Here is a 20,227-nt window from a genome sequence, read left to right as displayed (position 1 = left end):
TTAAAAGCCTTATATTTTTATATAGGCTCATGAGAGATTGCACAGCTTTTTCAGAATTGGTTACATGCCTCCCATTGCTGGTGTAGAAAATGAAAAAAAAAAAAATGTAAAGAACACAAAGCTGTGTGTAAGAAGGAGCAGTTTATGTCCTTGCCAAGAAGCCAGTAATGGTATCACTAGATTGGAATAATTTTAGAGAAACAAATATTCCTACTTAAAAGAATAACTGTTTAACTTACTTTCAGGGTAAATGAACTTTAATCCCAAGGCCTTGATCTTCAGAGGGACTGGGAGGAGCTAACTAAACCTGGTTCATCTGTATGACATGGTGATTTATTGGCCAGCCCCAGAAGTTTGCAAACTCTGCCCAAACTGGAGTGGAGACAGTGCTTTGTAACTGTGGCCTACAGGCTTGATATGGCCTACCACCTGTTGTTGTCAAAAAGTCTTATGAGAACATAACCAGGCCTGTTGGTATATGTGTTATTTTCAGCTCCTTAAGCTGTAGTTGTCAAATGGTAGAGTTCCAGTTGAAATCATATGACTCACAGAGACTAAAATATTTACTGTTTGACCCTTCACAGAAAAAGTTTGCCACCCCCACGACTAGGGCATGGTGGTAACTATTTAAAAGGTAAGAGATTTTACTTCTTGTATATCTTACTAAAATTAAGTGTTATAAAAGTGTTTAGATACTCATACTTAATGCCCATTCTTATCAATAAAAAGGATCATTGATTGAGGAGGTAAAAATCACTTTGTACAACTATTTGAAGATAATTTTTAAAATTAAATAAAAAGAATAGGCTGGGCACTGTTAGCTCTCATCTATAAGCCTAAACTACTGAACAGGCTGAGATATGAGGATCACAGTTCAAAGCCAGCCCAAGCAGGACAGTCTGTAAGACTCATATATCCATTAAGCACCAAAGCACACACATAAAAAAGGAAAAAGTACCCTTGCTAAAAAAAAAAAAAAAAAAAAGTGCTGGAAGTAGAACTGTGGCAAAAGTGGCAGAGTGCTAGCCTTGAGCAAAAAAGGGAGGGTTCTCAGAATCTGAGTTCAAGCCCCAGGACCAGCATCAAAATAAGTAAATAAAAATAAGTAACTAAAAAAAATTTATGTATAGGGGGCTGGGAAGTTGGCTCAGTGGTAAACCGCTTGCCTTGCATGCCTGAGGCCCTGGGTTCGATTCCTCAGCACCACATAAGCAAAAAGAAAAAAAAAGCCGGAAGTGACGCTGTGGCTCAAGTGGTAGAGTGCTAGCCTTGAGCTGAAGAGCTGAGGGACAGTGCCCAGGCCCAGAGTTCAGGCCCCACGACCGGACCCAAAAAAAAAAATTTATGTATAATTTTAATTTATATATAATTTTATATTGTATATATAATTTTATATTTGTATATAAATTTATTATATATTATATATTTATTGTATATAATAATCTGGGCATTGATGGTTCCTATCTGTAATCCTAAACTATTCAGGGGGCTGAGAGCTGAGGATTGTAGTTGGAGCTAGGCCAGGCAGAAAAGTCTTTGAGACTCTTATCTTCAATTAACTACCAAAAAGCTTGATGTGGCACTATGACTATAGTGGTAGATTGCTAGTCTTGAGTGCAAAAGCTTAGGGACAGTACCCAGGCCCTGAGTTCAAGTACCAGGATTAGCACAGCATAATTAATTAATTAACTAGAATTTGACTTCTGTTTCTCTTTTTGGACATCCATATTTAAAGAGTTTTTTAAAGATAGTTTTTGGAAAAATCATTGAAACAATCACCGTTTATACAGGTTGAATTTTTGAAAGTGAATCCATTCATTGTATTTATCAGCTTCATCATAGAATCAAGAATTGTTCTAAAGTTTAGAAAGAATGTAATGTTTGCATCTTATACTTCTGGAACAACTACTCACCCGTTCCACTAGAGGGAATGGATAATCATGAATGCAACGATAAATGAATGACCGTTTAAATCAGGCTAGTACTGGTTAAGATGTTAGGATTGGATCTTCTCTGGAGGAAGACTGACTAACATTCAGAAGACTTGAGTTAAACCTGTGAGGCTAGATATGGGGTTGAAGTTGGCTTTAGTTTTCTGCGAAGTATTAGTATATCTACACTCTACTGTACCCCATTCATCTTATTGAATTCTCCTTCAGCTACTGTTCACACACACACACACACACACACACACACAAGAAATCCACCAAACATTTTTGATACAAAGCCAAGTATGGTAGCATATGTCTATACCACTCAGGAGGCTGAGATAGGGGAATTGTTTGAGCCCACGAATTCCAGACATGTCTGGGAAGTATAGTGAAACTGCCTAAAAACCAAAACAAAACTGTTTCATCTAAAATGTTTTAACATTTAGAATATGTACATGTGTTCTCTGTTCCGACACTTGGCAGATTTGCAGGATTAAAGCAGTATGTGGGTTTAAATAAGAGCACATTGTCCTGCTGTGATTTTAAATGTCTAGTTTTGTTTTACAAGATGTAAAGGTGTGGAAAGGGAGAGAGGCCAGGTCTCTGCCTTATTAGAATATGAAGTATATCCTGTCATTTAACATGTTTGGGTCACAATGTTATTCATGATGAGCTTCAGGAGGAAGATTTGGAAGTGCCAGAATATACACACATCTGACACATAGAAACAGAATATACAAACCTCTCTTCCTCAAGTGAACCCTACAGATTTCTGAAGGTACCCTGTAGTTTAGAGACAATAGAAAATATCAGTTGTTCAGACTAATTATAATAAATAATCAACAACTTTCAGATAAATTTCCAAAAATTCACAGGTAGAAGTGTGAAAAGTACATTGGACAGAAAGTAAAGATTATTTCCAGCCAGGCATTAAAAGTGTAGAAAAGAGAGAGATCAGGTCTCTTCCCTGTTAAAATGTAGAACATGTCTCTGTTGTTTAAGATGCTTTGGGTCACAGTTTTTGGGTCACAATCCTAGCTGTTTGGAAGGAGGAGATCAGGTGGAAATCAAGAATTGTGACTTGTGACTAGCCTGAATAGAAAAGTTAACAGGACCCCAGTCTCAGCCAATAAAAAGCTGGTTGGCGTGGTGAGGCACATCTGTAGTCCCAGCTATATGGGAAGTGTAATTAGGGATATCATGATCTAGGCCAACCAGGAATAATACAAGTCCCTATTCAGAAAATGACTAAAGCATAAAGGTTAAAGGATGTCTTAAAGGATAGAGCATCTGTTTAGCCAGTGCAAAGCCTTGAGTTCACACACCTCCAAAAAATATACTAAAACAATGCGTCTATGTGTTTTTCTCTCAAATTAAACTTTATTTGATTGATATACCTGAATATCTAAAAATCCTGAGTGCAGGCCAGGTACTGGTAGCTCATCTCTATAATCTTAGCAACTCAGGAGGCTGAGACCTGGAGATCTCCATTTAAAGCTAGCCCAGGCAAAAAAAGTCCAAAAGACTCATCTCCAATTAACCAGAAAAAGCTAGGCTGGAGGCATGGCTCAAGTGGTAGAGCACCAGCTGTGAGCAAATAAGCCAAGTGATAGCTTGTTACCATGAGTTCAAGTCCTTATTATTGGAGGGGGAGGGGAGGAAGCTTTGGTGTAAATTCTCTACAGAAATTCTTTCCTGTCTCTTCATTGGGAACAAGCAGAGAAGTCATTCTTAGCAGAAAAGAAAGAGTATTCCATTGTAGTCATGGTTTTTTTTTTTTTTATAGATCCTTGAGTTGTGAAATCATTGGTAGGTAGGCCTACAGTTCTATAATACAATTCTATAATACAATTCAATTTTCGTTTGAAAGTAATGACTATTCTTATCTAGAAACCATGATAAATTATGAGTTCTTGTAAACCCACCTTACCATTTTAAATATAGTCAGTGATAAATATGGGTTTGTTATCTTGTTTGCTGTGCCAACAAGTGGATCATCGTGTACTATAAAGCAGATAGTGTATTGTCTTGGATTCTGTTCTCTTCTTTGTGAATGGTATCTTCTGTCCTTTAGCAAAAAGCCCTGATTGTACTAGAGCATAGCAGCTCTTATAAGTTGTTTATCTTATGTGTAACCACTTTTTGTTTTATGATAGTGTTCAAGGACGGTATGTGTCTAGTTTGGGTTAGACCACTAATTCCATTAAGTACATTTGTCTTGTAGGAAACTATCACAAAATTAAAAACCAATTTTATTATGCCAGTCTTAAAATCACTTATACAAAAAAACTAATGTTCACCTACTAACAGCAGAGCATTAGATTAACAGGCCACTGTGAAACTCAAAAATTAAGTACATTAATTAAGACACTATTTCCAGTTGCCAGTGGCTCACACCTATAACCTTAGCTACTCAGGAGGCTGAGATATAAAGAATGTGGTACAAAGCCAACCTGGATGCAAAAATCTGTGAGACTATTAATCAGCAAAAAAAAAAAAAAGAGTGGCTCAAGTCATAGAGAACGAACCTTGAGTGAAAAAGCTAATGGAGAGCTCTTTGCCTCTGAATTCAAACCCAGTATTAGCTCTTAAAAAAAGACAGTATCTATAAACCTTTTCTACATCTCTTGGGATGCTTTGTAGAGATGGTGAAGGGTATTATGCTATATTATAGTCACAGACTTTCTTTCCTTGAGCATTCCAGGCCATTTCTGTTGTCTTTGCTAGGTTGGGGGAGCCTGAATATAGCCAGGAGGTATTAACTTCCTGCTACTGTAACAAATACCTGAGATAGTTCAACTTATAAATGGAAAAAGTCACCACACATGGAGGCTCATGTCTATAATTCCAGACAATTAGGAAGCAGAGGCAGGAGGATCGTGGTTTAAGGCTAATGAAATCAAGCTAGGCCTGGGAGGTCATGCCTGAAATCCAGACACACCAGAGGCAGAAGTTAGGAGGATCAAGTGTAGGACTGACCCTAGATAAAAGAGGAACACCTGGGCTAAAAAAATAAGTAAGGTATAAAGGTCTGAGGTATGGCTTAAGAGGTAGAGCTCCTGTCTAACAAGCACAAAACCTTGAGTTCAAACTCTCGTACTCCCCAAAATAAATAAATACATAAAACATCAGAAAGCGTAAAGGTTAATTTTAGTTCATCATTTTCGAGGTTTCCACTCATGATGAGGCTTGTGATGAGGTATCCCATAATGATAAGAACATAGAATTGACCAAACTTCCTTACCTCGTGGCCAGAAAGCAAAAAGGGAGGGAAGAGCCTGAGGGAAGAGAATACCCTTTAAGGACACGTTCCCAGTGACCTAAAAGCCTCTCCGTAGGCTCCACCTCATCAAGGTCTCAGTAACTACTCCCAAGTACCAACCTAGGGATCAAACTTTTAATACATAGGTCTTTGAGGGGCATTCCAGGCCCAAATTATAATGGAGGTAGTACATAATTCAACCAGTGACACCAGTTCACAGAGCTGGAATTCCAATCTTAATAGTCCAGAGCCCAAGTTTTCCATCTCTACATGACACTGCTTTAACTGTACTGGGATGAGTCATGTGAAGTTGCCCTCTCTGTGGGTCATAGTTGTGTATTGGTAATATGTATGATTCAACCTGAATTATTCCCAAATGATATCATCGGACAAGTGTGTGCACTTTTCAGCACTGAGGAATGCAGATTACCCCAAAATAAAGCAAATATACTATACCTGGAGAATTGTACTCTGTTAAGAAATTTATATCCTATTCTGCTGTTAAGGTAAAGACATAAACCCTCCCACAAGCCCTATTGAAAACAATGTAAGTCATTGTGTGAAGAAGCATCTATTAATCTGTCCTGGCATTTCTATTCTAGCAAGTGTAGGTGTTTTAGACTTAGTGATCAAACCAATACAGATTGTTTAAGCTTCTTGCTAGTATGTTTATTAGGGCTCAGTGGTTAGACAACAGTCAAACCACCTCTCCTGCTGACTTATGCTGAAAAGGAAAATGTCCTTACCTGATTTTTACCAGTGACATAGATTGAAAATTGAAAGTGAGGATGAGCTCAAAATAAGAGAGTATGACATAAATAAAGGCCAAGTCTAGTTGCTCTTTTACATAACTTGTAAATTTAAGTAAACTTCATCTTAAGGAAAAAAAGTGGCCAGGCACTGGTGGCTCATGCCTGTAGTCATAGTTACTCAGTAGGATACTGAGATCTGATAATCACTGATCAAAACAAACCAGGGCAGAAAAGTCCATGAGCCTCTTTGTCTTCAATTAATGACCAGGAAACTGGAAGTGGTGTTGTGGCTTTTAAGTAATAGAATGCTAGCCTTAAGCAAAAGAGCTCAGGGACAGCCCCTGGGTCCCTAGTTCAAGCCCCACAACCAACAAAAAATATTAGCACAGAGCTGGCTGCCATTGGGTCACACCTGTAATCAACCCTACCTACTCAGGAGGCTGAGTTCTTAAAAGGATGAAGGTTTGAAGCCAGCCCAGGCAGAAAAGTTCACTAGATTCATCCCCAAAATAACCAACAACAAGCAGAGCTGGAGGTGTGGCTCAAGCGGTAGATCATCAGCCAAACAAGCAAGCAAGTTAAGTGTGAAGTCCTGAGTTCTGAATACCAGTACTTAAAAAAGTCCATAGAGTAGCTATAATAAGGCAATCTCTACATATACTGGACACTTTATTCAATATGGAAAATCACTTCTCTAGTTATTTTTATTGAATACTAATATTAGCATGTATTTATTATTATTCAGCCTTGCTTCTCTTATTTTTATTGAAGACTTTTCTCTAAATTAATATCATATTATATAAAACTTGAAATTTTTCTCACTGTTCCTGATTTCATTTTTCATGATTTAACTTTACTCTGCTTTGTGAATTAATTCATCAGCTCTATGTAACTCCTATTTCTCTCTTCCAGCTTATTCCCTTTTGGTGCTGGGGGAAAAACCTCACACGTGCTAGGCAAGTGCCTTCCCATGAGCTCTGTAGCCCACCCTCTGCCTGCTTGTCTGTTTTTTTATTCTGTGGGTGGTGTCATCAGAATATATGATTCAGAGGAAAGTTAACGAAAACCTTTATCTGGGTCTTGCTTACATGCCATGAGGTGAAGCTTAGTCATATTAGTAGGGTGTGTGTGTGTGTGTGTGTGTGTGTGTGTGTGTGTGTGTGTGTGTGTGTGTGTGTGTGTGTGTGTGTGTGTGTGTGTGTACACACCAGTCCTGGACTTGAACTCAGGGTCCGGCCACTATTCCTTAGATATTTTTCTTAAGGCTGGTACTCAACCACTTGAATCACATGCAGCTCCACTTTTGGCTTTTTGGTACTTAATAATGAGTCTCATGGATTTTCCTGACCTAGCTGGCTTTGAACCTCAACCTTTAGACTCACCCAGCCATTGATAGGATTTTGCAAATTGGGAATAGCATATGCCTGCCTGGCTTTCATGGTGTCTCCTCTGTTTGTTGTAGGTGTACCAACCCCAAGCCAAGAAATTCTGCGGCATACCCTGAACACACTGGTACGGGAGAGGAAAATCTACCCAACTCCAGATGGTTACTTCATTGTGACCCCACAGACCTATTTCATAACCCCGTCCCTCATAAGAACTAATAGTAAATGGTACCATTTGGATGAGAGGATACCTGACCGGTCTCAGTGTACCTCTCCACAACCTGGAACCATAACGCCCTCTGCCTCAGGCTGTGTCAGGGAAAGGACATTGCCCAGAAACCACTGCGACTCTTGCCACTGCTGCCGGGAAGACATGCATAGCATGCACGCCTCCACTCTGCAGAGGAAAGCCACCAAGGACTGCAAAGACCCCTACTGCCCGCCTTCGCTCTGCCAGGTGCCACCCACTGAAAAAAGCAAAAGTACTGTCAATTTTTCCTACAAGACAGAAACTCTCTCCAAACCGAAAGATAGTGAAAAGCAGTCCAAAAAATTCGGGCTCAAGTTATTCCGGCTAAGTTTTAAGAAAGATAAGACTAAACAGTTGGCCAATTTTTCCGCCCAATTCCCTCCTGAAGAATGGCCCCTGCGTGATGAAGACACGCCAACCACTATCCCTCGGGAAGTAGAGATGGAAATCATTCGGCGGATTAACCCGGACTTGACCGTGGAAAATGTCATGAGACACACTGCACTAATGAAGAAACTTGAAGAAGAAAAAGCTCACAGGAGCAAAGCGGGATCTTCGGCCCACCACAGTGGGAGGAGTAAAAAGAGTAGGACTCACCGAAAGTCTCATGGGAAGTCTCGGTCCCATAGTAAGACACGGGTGTCTAAAGGAGACCCTTCGGATGGCTCCCATCTGGATATCCCTGGAGAAAGAGAGTATGACTTTTGTGATCCCCTAACCAGGGCCCCAAGGGAGGGCTGCTTCATCATCGAACACAAAGGAGACAACTTCATTATGCACAGCAACACAAACGTGATCGAATCCCACTTCCCCATGACACCAGAATGGGATGTATCTGGTGAATTGGCCAAAAGGAGAACTGAGATGCCTTTTCCTGAACCTTCCAGGGGAAGCTCCCACTCAAAAGTGCACCGAAGCCACAGCCATACCCAGGACCGAAGGTCCAGGAATGAGAGATCCAACAAAGCCAAGGAGAGGTCCAGATCCATGGATAACTCCAAAGGTCCCCTGGGTGCTTCTTCTCTCGGGACGCCTGATGACCTGGCTGAAGGGTGTAGCCAAGATGACCAGACCCCCAGCCAATCCTACATCGACGACAGTACTTTAAGGCCTACCCAGACTATTGGTCATCAAAGGGCTCACATCTCATCTACGAGCTATAAAGAAGTGTGCATTCCAGAAATAGTCAGTAGCAGCAAGGAACCTTCTAGCGCATGTAGCCTTTTGGAGCCAGGCAAACCCCCTGAGAGTTTGCCTTCCTATGGTGAACTCAACTCTTGTCCAACAAAAACAGCTACCGACGACTATTTCCAGTGTAACACCTCCAGTGAGACGGTGCTCACGGCACCCTCGCCTTTGGGGAAGAATCAGGAGGACCATGACACACTAACCTTGACAGAAGGGGTGAAAAAGCTGTCTCCATCTGAGAGGCAAGTCCCTCACTCCTCCAGGGAGCCTCCCGGGCACAACAAGGAAGAGTCACCCAAAGGGCCCGGTGGAGGCCCTGCTGCTTCAGGTGGAGTGGCTGAAGGAATTGCCAACGGACGCCTCATCCAACACCACAGCGCTGAGCCCAGCAGCCTAGACAAGAGGAAAGAGATATTCAGCAAGGACACCCTGTTCAAACCTCTTCACAGCACCTTGTCTGTAAACAGCTATCACAAATCCAGTCTGTCCCTCCTCAAATCTCACCCCAAAACACCTGCTGACACACTGCCAGGCCGATGCGACAAACTGGACCCTTCCCTTGGGACGTCGGCAGCACAAGCCATGCCCACTTCCCAGCGCCAGCAGGAGTCTGGAGGGAACCAGGAAGCCTCTTTTGACTATTACAATGTCTCCGATGATGACGACTCTGAGGAAGGGGCCAACAAAAACCCAGAGGAGGAGAAAAATAGAGATGATGTGGGCACTATGCAGTGGCTCCTGGAGAGAGAAAAGGAGCGAGACTTGCAGAGGAAATTTGAGAAGAACCTTACCCTCCTCACTCCAAAAGAAACAGACAGTAGCAGCAACCAGAGAGCCACCCATTCCGCCAGGCTTGACAGCATGGACAGCAGCAGCATCACTGTAGACAGTGGATTCAACTCCCCACGGTAGGGAGAGATGTCTCTCTGCACATGCATACACCTACCAGGGCCTGGGGCTTTATGCACATAGCTTGTAGAGTTTCTGGCTTCACAGTCTGGGTTCTGTGAAGGAGGGTTAAGAGTTGTGTGAGTTATATTGTTAACAGCTTGTTTCTGACTTCTTTTTCAGGAATTGAAAAAAAAATGTTTCTGCAGCTGTAGAGATCACCAATCTGGACTGGTGGGTTGGCGCCTGTCCCTCAAACTTGCCTCTGCCCAGTCTAACTAAGATCACCACCTCCCAGTACCTTTTTATTTATAAACATATATTGCCACTAGGATGCAACTTTTTTTTAGAAGAATAAGGTTAGAGGGTAAATAAATGGATGTGAAGCCAAGAATCCTTCTACTGGGAATGTGATAGCAGATCTTAAAATCTCTTCAGAGACTCTGGAAGGTTGCTACCCTTATTATTCCTACTTTGGGTTGGCCTGCCTATTTGTTCTAACACCTTGCTCTTTTCACTCATGTCTCTATACAGAAATGGAAGCTAGTTAGTAGCTTCTGCTCTGTGAGATCATCATTTCTGTTTCTTCTCCTGCAGAATTGACACAGCCCATTTAGACACTGTCATTATACCCTCTTTAATTTCACACATTTGGTACCACTGCAGAGTTGAAAATTAAGAGTGTACAGCCTGATGGCCAATGGCAAAGCATGGAATTTGTTTCAGAGTTATAGAAGCAAGCCATCTGCCTCTACATTTCCTTTTTTTCCTCCTCTTAAGTTCTTTCCTTTCTTTTAAGAACAACTTGGGTCCTAAATCTCCTCAGTTCTATTCCAGATTGGTGACTCTAAGATGCAGAAATACTACTGAGTGACAGTCCTCATCTGCCAAGATTTCCAAGCTCTTCTAATACTTATCCAGTAGGATAATGTACTTCATATATGTATGTTAATCATGAAGAATTAAAATTGATTTCTGGATACTGTGGGGACAGAACATCCCAAAGTCAGAATTGGGAATCATTCACCAGTTTGTCCCATATCAGGCTTTTTCTAAATTTCTTCAAGGTCGAGTTCTTAATTATCAGTGTTACTGTAATCACAAAGCCTTGTTTGAAAGTTAGCATAGGTGTGGACATTCTAATGTCCAGCCAACCTCAGAGCTGGCATTCCAGTTAAAGGGGCTGGGAGATTAGAGTTTCAGGTCACGTCTTCCCCTTCCAGATCCCTAAGAGACTTCAGAGAGCTATATCACCCAATCTGAAAACCACTGACCTCATTAGTGATTTTCCTAAGAAATTGTTTTGGGCCAGGCCCTGACGGCTCATACCTGTAATCCTAGATATTCAGGAGATTGAGATCTGAGAATCACAGTTCAAAGCCAGCAGTGGCAGACAATATGGCCAGACAGTTGCTCCAATTAACCAGCAAAAAGTCAGATGGTGGTGTGGCTGAGCGAGAGCACAAGAACCTGAGTTGAAGCCACATGAATACTAGTACCAAAAAGAAAAAGATAAAAGAATTCTTTATGCTAATTTTTTAGTTACAAATCAAATTTTAAGTTATTTCCCAGCTTATTTTTCTCTGTCCTTTTCTACTTACTGTTTCAGTTCTGCTCTCTTTTTTTATTCCTCTGAAACACTAGAAGATACCAGATAAGTATAATTGAAAGAGAGAGCCTTTGCTTATGGGACAGATGGTTTATTTGCTGCCTGTGTCTTTAAATTCTGGTTTTCTCATTAATATAAGCTCTACTGCCTAATGCTTTTCATACAATAGTTTCAAATCCTTGACTGCCTCTTCAGCTCCTGGACTTCCACTGATAAAGAGCCCAGTACTCCAGAGATTGTTGCAAAGGAGATATTGAGAGTAGTTCCATGGGTTCTAACTCAAAATACTATTAATGCATAATATGGGAAGTTTTGTTTGCTTAGGGGTAAAACAGAAATATTCATGTGATAGTTGAACCAGAATCTTCGCAGAATTTATTACCTCAAATCCTGAGGGGCAGGATATAGGATTTATGACTGGAATTTATTATGTATACAAGTAAGTTTATTTTCATTTTTAAAATAATGAACTTTAAGAATGGCGTGCTTTGTCATAGTAGGAGGTAAAGTGGTAAGGAAATGGTCTCTCTCTGAGCCGCATACCTGTCCACTAACATGGGGAATGGTTGTCTCTACAGCAATCTGTAGAGAATTAATACGTACAGAATTAATTTTAGGCAGTTAGGGAATCTATGGAACAGTTCCTAATGTTACCTCTCTCATATTTTACATCCTTTGGTTAGAAGCTAGATAAACTTGTTTCAACTTAGGAGTTTTAGTTTGAGTAGCATTTTAGCTAAATAACATTAGCATACTGATAACCTTTTCATTGCTGCAAGCCATGAAAATTTTAAGTGGGCCATTTATTCCAGTCTTTCAGTAATTCACTAAACAACCAAAATGACATAGAAAAGGTAATTTTTTTTCTCTACACTGGGCTGGCATTCCTATCAGCCACATTTCCAACATTCCTTAGTTCTTTTTGGAACTAAAATAGGAAAAGAGAGAAAGAGTAGAAATGAGAAGATTACGAAAAGTGCATTAGGAGATCTATTTCAGAGGTTTAAAATCTTGACATAAAAAGATGGCTGTTCAGAAATTGAGGCCAAAAACTGGTCGAGCAACAACAGTATGAAAACAACAGAGGCCAAAGACTGGCAGGAACAGGTGGGCCTAATGTGGAAATGACCATGGGCTGCAGAAATCCAGGGCCCGGGGACACACCCAGACCCAAGGATGGGCAGAGATGCTGCTTGCTTCATTCTCCTGCCTGTGAAGTCCCCAGATCTTATTTGTATAGCTGTACTGCATTAGTGCTCTTTTCTTAAAATAGTAATTCAAGAAGTATGTTTACTGTCCAAATATCCATCTCTATTAGCTTTTTCCTCAGCGTATCTAGAGTCCTCAATATGAATGTCACAAGCTGTACTCATTATTACCACAGTAATGAAAGATGTTCTTTGTGGAAAGTAGGATAATTTATTCATATTAATATATTGGCTACAGTCAAAAATGTTTAAGGACATCTTTACTACAGAGTTTCTCCCAACTTCAATGATATATTATAATTTTTGTTTCCTCTAATTGCTATACTGGCTGCAGAGAGCAGGTAACTGAATAAACATTAAACTAGATTGAAAGCAGATCCTTTGGATTTTAAGATGCATTTTCCTATAGTAAAGACATCATTGGTGATGTACAGATTCTCATCCCAACCCACAGAAACTATGTAATTCATTGTATGCTAGATGTACAACAGAAATAAGTTATTTCTTAGCTTTTAATGTACAAATTCTTCATAGATGCTTCTTTCTTCTTCATATTCACTCTGAGAGTAAGTAAATCAACATCAGAATTGTCCCCATGATAAATATGAGAAAATCAACTATGCTCTATATTCAAGAAAAGTAAAGTGGTCCTGGTAGTCAATGAACATATTGCTTCTTAAACAGTTCACTCCTGGCCTCTTGGTAAGAAGTAGATCCAGGCCCCAAGGGATCAGGATTAAATTACTTGTTGGAAAGAACTGCCAAGGCATTTAGACAGGAGTCCTATGACTTAGGGAGGGGATGAACGAGAAGGACAACTTGTTTCCATTGTAGTAGTTTGACCTGTTGATTACCTTTAGCTAGTTTCAATCAGTTACAGAGACTGTAACTTTCCTAATAGTTTATGAACTCTGCATCTATCCAATGGGGTAGATATTTTGAGAATGACTTTCGTTTCTTCACTGTCTGTGTAAATTGGTAAGTTTCTTATAGCCACTCTTAGGAGTTTGATCATGAAACTTGAATTATTTATTTACCCCTCAATCAGGCTCAGGCATTTTATTTCTGCTATTGCTCTACTACATATTTAAAATGCCAAAGGTCCTAATCTTAAAGGGAAAAAAATGCATTCAAATATTTAAGAATTTTTACCAAGGGGAGGCAGAAATGAATGTAAACTTTGTAAATCTATGGAAAAAATATCTAAGGTCCTTAATCTGAAAATATAATTGTATGTTAGCTGAGGTGTTAAAATTTGAAACAAGTATTTATAAGAATTTGATTCCCATCAAGGGAGCAGATTAACAAATGGTATATGCTTCAAGCCCACCAAAGTTAAAATAAAAAAAAAAGAAGGAAGGAAGGAAGGAAAGACATCTTGTAATCAAAGACAAAAATGCATTCATTAAGGTGAAAATAAGTGAGTTTATTCAAAAACAGGAATGCCCATAAATTTCTAGCTTGTGATAAGATCATTAGACATTTTGAAATGTGTGATAGGTATCCATCACATCAAATTTTTAAGTAGTTTCTTAAACATGAAAGAGGAGGGAAACCATTTCAAAGTACATTTGGGGGTTTCAAAGCTTTTATTTTTCCAGTACATTGAGGATTGTAACATGTCTCATCTAAGAACCTGGAGCCCCAGCTGGAAGAGCATATGCAAATAATCAGTGGAGATGTATATTGATATGACATGGTGAACCAACAGAGGAAATCCATTAGCTCTTCCTCCAGGGCTCAACATATAATTATTTATGTTCAAAGCAAAACAAAATCAACCCTCTTTACTCTTTTAGTACTCGGGAGAGCCTGGCTTCCAACACATCAAGCATCGTTGAAAGTAACCGCCGTCAGAATCCTGCTCTGAGCCCAGCCCATGGTGGAGCTGGCCCAGCCTTCAACTTCCGTGCAAGTACAGATCCCCCAACCAATGAAGCTGAGAAATTACAGAAACCTTCCAACTGCTTGCAAGCTTCTGTTACTAGTGTGTGATAGTCCTTCTGCCTCAGATCATCTGTCTCATTCAATACAGCAAAGTTTACGACACTGGGGCTGATGTTTACATCTTTGGAAAGACAAGCATCTCCAGTGCAGTTTGGAGGTTTACTTCAACTGTGCTGCTAAGTAGGCTAGGGCAAAAAAAAAAATCTTTATTTCAGAGTATTGCTCTTTTCACATTTATGGCTCTGTAGCAACCGAATAGCAGTAGGGGTGATATGTATACTTTTGCTTCACTAATTGTAGCTGAGCACACATAGGAAAGTCTAGACACTGTAAGTGGAATATGCATTTTCAATGTCATGCAGTTGCCAGTTTCATTTTTAAATGCCACAGATACGTGTTGCTACCAGTCTGTGGTTAAATGGGGCCACAGAACTGATCCTTACCACTTCAAAAAAAAAAAGAAAAGCCACTACAAAATACCAAGTTCAAGGTGTTCACCTTGAGGGAAATTAATGCCAAACTGACCAGAGGGACACCCCCCCCACACACACACACACCAGCCCCTTTGTGTGCGAAATCTTCTTTATGCACTAGTCATTCTTCACTGTGAGTTTCATGACACTGTTTTTACAGGCGCCCATGGAAGTGTGTCAGAAGGGGTCATGATGGAAAAACTGGGAGTGTTTGGGGGATTTTGTTTTCCAGTATATCAGATGCTTGTCTTGATTTGTAACCTTCCATAATCACAAACAGGAATATAGGCCTTTGAATCTGTTGTGGGAAAAGGGAGAAAATTCCCAATTTGGCCGGGCACAGTACTAAGTGATGGAAGAGGTACTATTGTCTGTTAAAAGCGATCAGTCAAATATTGAAAGGAAGATCATTTCCTCCTTGTGATACTTATGATGATCCTATCTTACTATAATAGATACAATAATTAGTTTGTTTAAAAGCAAAATGTTCTTTGTGATACAAATGAAGAGTATGGCCTGAGGATGTTATTCTTTCTAATGGAAGGACATAAATCTATTTTATGTAGTTTTAAATAGAATGCCTAAATTAGGCTGAGGGAGATAATTTTTAGTGGTTATAGGAAAGAGCAAATTTAGGGAGAGTTGAACTTAAGGCCTTTTATTCCTGGGAAGATATCTATAGAGAAAACTTTTAAAGTACTTTTTGATTACAAATATACATGTGCCCATGAAATAACAGAATGTGCTCATTCTGCTAGTGTGGTATACCCATGATTTGTACTCCCCTAAAATTTACCAGAATAACAAGTATGCATTCATGAACTATGCCAGAGTAATGTTTACAGATACTTTGTAACCAATTTCAGGAGGTGTTTAATGTAGTCATTAGCCCAAGTTATTTCAGAATGGTTTGTTCGCATCGTGCTTTGGTTTACAATGTCATGTTGAATTGGAAGAAGGCTCAGCTGCAAAGGGATTACAAAACAATTAAGCGTCAGTCTTACAGGAAAGAGACATTTCAAAGTTCCCTTTTTTTTCTCTCAGAATAATGGAATACATCTGTAGGTAATGGGAAACTATTTGCAAAAGAGTTACTTCAATAGCTAGTAAATGATCTGACACAAACTTTTATTTAGTTTAGTGGCATGTGCTGTTTGGAGCCATATGCTATAAATTATATGTATAGATACATATATATCTAAAACTCTAAAATATTTTCACCTAAAATTTGTGAGACACTTGGGTTTCCATATCAGGCCTAACTACTTGCAATCTGTTTAAGTGAGGCAGTCATATATATATGGATATATACATATTTATATTCATATTCTTGAAACATGAATACCCCCTCATGCTTTATCAGCTATTTGGATACTACATTGGTCCAACTAGACTCCTCAAAATTGGAAATTTTCTTTTGTGTGATTATTACATTGAAACTTAAGCACATATTTTTAGTAAACTGTCACATTATTTAAAGATTTAAATCAATTGTCTTTCATTTGCATGCCTTATTTCCTCCAAGGTGTGCCTCAATTGCCCAGAAATGAATTGCTTAGCTCATTGCTTAAGTATTTGAGAAGAAATGACTAATAGACTACATACTCTGTTTCCTTGGGGAGCTATATACCGTACAGTTGCTAAATTTTTTTCTGTCTAAAATTCATTTTTTCCCAAAAAAACCTGCTCTCAAGTTCTTATCATACTCAGTTCATAAATAATATAACCATTAAAACAATGCATCAGCCTCTGGTTGACCCTCTGAAAGTCTCCATGGAAACAATCAATGCTGTATGAGCAGGAAAGGACATCATTACCTTTAAGAGAAGCTTTAAAATATGAATTTATCGATGTTTCACAAAGAAATAGGTTTACAGAATATATTATTCAAATGAAATGTGTATGCTAATTTGCTGGTGGAATACATGGCTTAAAAGAAAAAAAAGCAAAACTTCTGTAGACCAGCAGCAGCCATTAGCATAGAAATGATAGGCTTTAAAGATGCTCTACCATGTAAACACATGTTCCATGTAGAAATGCTCTCATCTGAATCCAATCTGGCTTCTTCAATGGAAGAGCTGGTGGCAGGAGGCTACTCATTCACAGATGTGACATGTGGAAAGAGATGCACATGTACAAGAGAGTTACAGCAAGATAGGGAGACTCAGGACCCCCAGCCGTGGGGCCATCTCCTCGCTTTGCCAGTTGTCTTCTCCTCCAGTGGAACCCTAACTTTGTATTACACGACTGCTTGTCTAGTTTAAGAGTTTCTCCACTGTAAGGTTTACAAAAATGAATCGGGTTGAATCTCTGTGAGGCATTCAACTTTAAAGGGTCAACACATCTGTCAGCATTTTGCACACTTATGTATTATTATGATACAGCATATTACTTTATGGTAATTTTTATTTTTACATATAACTACCTCCATGAATTTGATGAGATGTCAGCAGTGTGTTCAGAAGAGCAACACTTCACACTCCAACATTCGGCCATGGCGTTCTGTGTGTGTGTGTGTGTGTGTGTGTGTGTGTGTGTGTGTGTGTGTGTGTGTGTGTGTGTGTGTGTGTGTGAGTGAGTGACTCCCAATGTGGACTCATGAGTTTTTCACCTCTATGGTTTCCTTCCATGGCTGTCTTTGGCTCTGAGCTGTAATTCAGTCTTCTTTTCTCTTCCCCATGAAAGTGCACTTGATTTTGTCACAGATGAACAGAAGTTTAAGAATTCTTGGTCTTCCCCCATCTCCATTCCTGCTCAAAGTTCCCTCTGGCAGAGAGCCAATTGGTGAATATAATTTGGCCAACTATTTGCCCCTGTAGAGATCTGATTGGATTGCTAGTATTTCAGTAACAGAAGACACACCAGAAATCTGGACTGCTCATTCTGAAGCACTTTGGGCCTCTTGGCCTTTCTTACATGCTACCCCGTGAAGCCCAGACTTCACTTTCATGAAAAGAGCTGTGCTGTGCATTTCACGACTTCTATTAAATAATTTGGATTCCATTTGATATATTTTGCACATCTCAGGGGACCTTAATGAGCATATGAAAAGAGGGTGTACCCAATAGAAAAAATAAATAGAGGAGCTGAAAGGGGACTAGCTGGATAAAAATAACAAATTCCTGCTTCTCTGATGTTGGGAAGCTCAGGTTCAGGAAGCATAAATTGAAAGTCAATCTGGAGTAACAATGATCTGAACACCAGCTGTTCTCAACTCTCTCTTTTTCATAACCCAGCCAGCATGTCAAAAATGCCAATTTAAATTCGGTTGCATTCAGCATCAAGAGAAGAAACCTGTTGCATAGAAAAGGAAGCATGGGTCCTTTTTTAGGTCAGCACAGCTTTGCAAAATTCTACCCAGGATAAACCACTTGTTACCACAAAGTGTACTTGAAACTAAAGTTTTTAATATAAATGATAGGCATAGTTCTCATAATACAATAGGGGTCACTTTTGGAAAAGCCTCACTATTTATAACATGGGTAGATCTGGATTTAAAAGACATTGACAACCAATAATGCTTTCAAAGCACTAGATTCGCAAACCATTAACGCAGCAGGTCATATTTGTAATCCCCATACTTGAAAGGAGAACACAAAAGGAGTGACTTTTAGATTACCCCCAAACACAATGGCAGCTACCAATGACCTGTTCTCTATCTCTTTGATAGACCATCATTAGAAATCACTAAATACAATGCTATTTTTCTGATGTGTGCTAATCCAGTCAACACAAATACCACTTTGCATCCTTATCCATTCTCATTCAAAAAGTTCAGAGTATGTTGGAAACTCGCACCTCAGCACACCTTACGAGAATTGAATTACAAAGAGAAAGACAAGCCAGTTCACCTCAGTGCTGTTGGAGTCTGAGGCCAATCCAGACATTTGCCCTTGTTTACAGCTTTATATTGGGTTTCTCTAATTCCCATGATAAAACATTCCCATCTTTAGCAACATGACCGCTCCAGGCAGTGGAAGGTGCTGAAACAGAAAATTTCAAAACTTTTATCAAGTATTCTTCACTAGTAGTGCTCCATTGCACAATAGAAATCCCGTATACGATATTGAACCCTACCTTATGGGATCTACGTTTCCAAGGGAGCTGATCCAGTTAGGAACTGTATGATTCTCCACATGGATCTTATCAGTTCCCACAGGTCAGGCCTAAATCCAATCAGCAGCGTATTCTGTCCAAGCACAGTGAGCCAAACGCAAGTGGTTCTCACCCCTTCCCATCTCCCAGCACTACCTTTCCCATTGTCAAAGTCTTTGGTATCTTGCATTAGTGAGAGACTCTTCTGCATAGATCTAGAGCTTGGGAATCTAGAACGTGGGGAAAAATTAAAGCCATGGGAGACATTGTTTTGTGGTTGTCTTTTTTTTTTTTTTTGCATTAGTAAACTAGGGGCAGGAAGGAGATTACTATCCATCTAAACTTTGCCAAGTAAAATAAGGATAAACTGTCACCCTATCCCTTTTACAGAAGGTTTTAGAGTATTAAGGATATATTCAGTGTCTTCTCACAAGACTTTTATTTAGGAGCATTTCATAACATACATGAAATATTTTATTGTCAAATATTCATGCAGACATTAGAATCTCCCTGACTGAGTTAATCTTTGCTCTTTTTTTTGTTTGTTTTTGCAGCACTATCCCTAAGAGAGATTCCCCAGTGACCACTCCTCTAACACACAATCCTGTGTTTTTAGAGTTGTTCTATGACTTACAGTTGACAATTTACAAGATTCAGAATTCTGCAAAGCTCAAGGGGGCATTAAACCTTCTTACAATTGTATGTGATCTGTTATAGGGCTTTAATAGCTAATTGCTGGCTTCATATGTGAACACACATACACCATGCCAACAATGGAATACTTCCAAGTGAGACAGCCATGGGCCCGGAAGGTAGATGTTTGGCTAGCCCTGTGTGCAGCTCCCTACCTTCTAGTCCAAAGGCTGATTTTGGTACTGTTTCCTGGCTCCCGCCAAAAAGAGGTGCCAAATCTGAGACCTGAGCTTTCCATTGATACCAATCCTTTGCACTTGCAGCAAGTTAATCATCTAGTGTGCACTCAACAACCCCACCCCTTCCTATCATCAGAAGGCCACCCTCCCTGCTTCCTTCCCATCACCCAATGAGATCCCTAGACCACAGTTTCCACATGGCAAGGGCAGAATACTCTGCAGTGCTGGTTAGGAACAGAGCTGTCCTAGGATCACTTTCATGTAAGTATCAATAACTACGAATTAAAGTCCTTAGAGCAGTGACATAGATACTTTTTTGGAAGAGAATTAAATTGAAACGTCCAGTTTAAAAGGATCATAATTCTGC

At 39.7% G+C, this 20,227-nt stretch overlaps 1 protein-coding gene across 4 annotated transcripts in view; it reads left to right on the top strand.

Moving 5' to 3' along the window:
- Positions 1 to 17,444, top strand: part of Stox2 (storkhead box 2) — a 201,737-nt gene extending 184,293 nt beyond the window's left edge. For 3 of the 4 annotated variants that reach the window (XM_042701686.1, XM_042701695.1, XM_042701713.1), the window contains 2 exons: positions 7,408 to 9,676; positions 14,273 to 17,444. In XM_042701686.1, the coding sequence (XP_042557620.1) occupies positions 7,408 to 9,676; positions 14,273 to 14,468 (2,465 nt within the window). In that variant the 3' untranslated portion in view covers positions 14,469 to 17,444. Of the gene's footprint in view, positions 1 to 7,407; positions 9,677 to 9,839; positions 9,891 to 14,272 lie in introns of all 4 variants that reach the window. The other variant, XM_042701704.1, reaches the window with a different exon arrangement.
- The last annotated feature ends 2,783 nt before the right edge of the window (positions 17,445 to 20,227 follow it).

Source organism: Dipodomys spectabilis, unplaced genomic scaffold, assembly GCF_019054845.1.
Source record: "Dipodomys spectabilis isolate Male_0828 unplaced genomic scaffold, ASM1905484v1 ptg000009l, whole genome shotgun sequence".
NCBI classification, from domain to species: domain Eukaryota; kingdom Metazoa; phylum Chordata; class Mammalia; order Rodentia; family Heteromyidae; genus Dipodomys; species Dipodomys spectabilis.
Note: the sequence above shows the minus strand (reverse complement) of the source record. Positions and strands in the feature narration are given on the sequence as shown.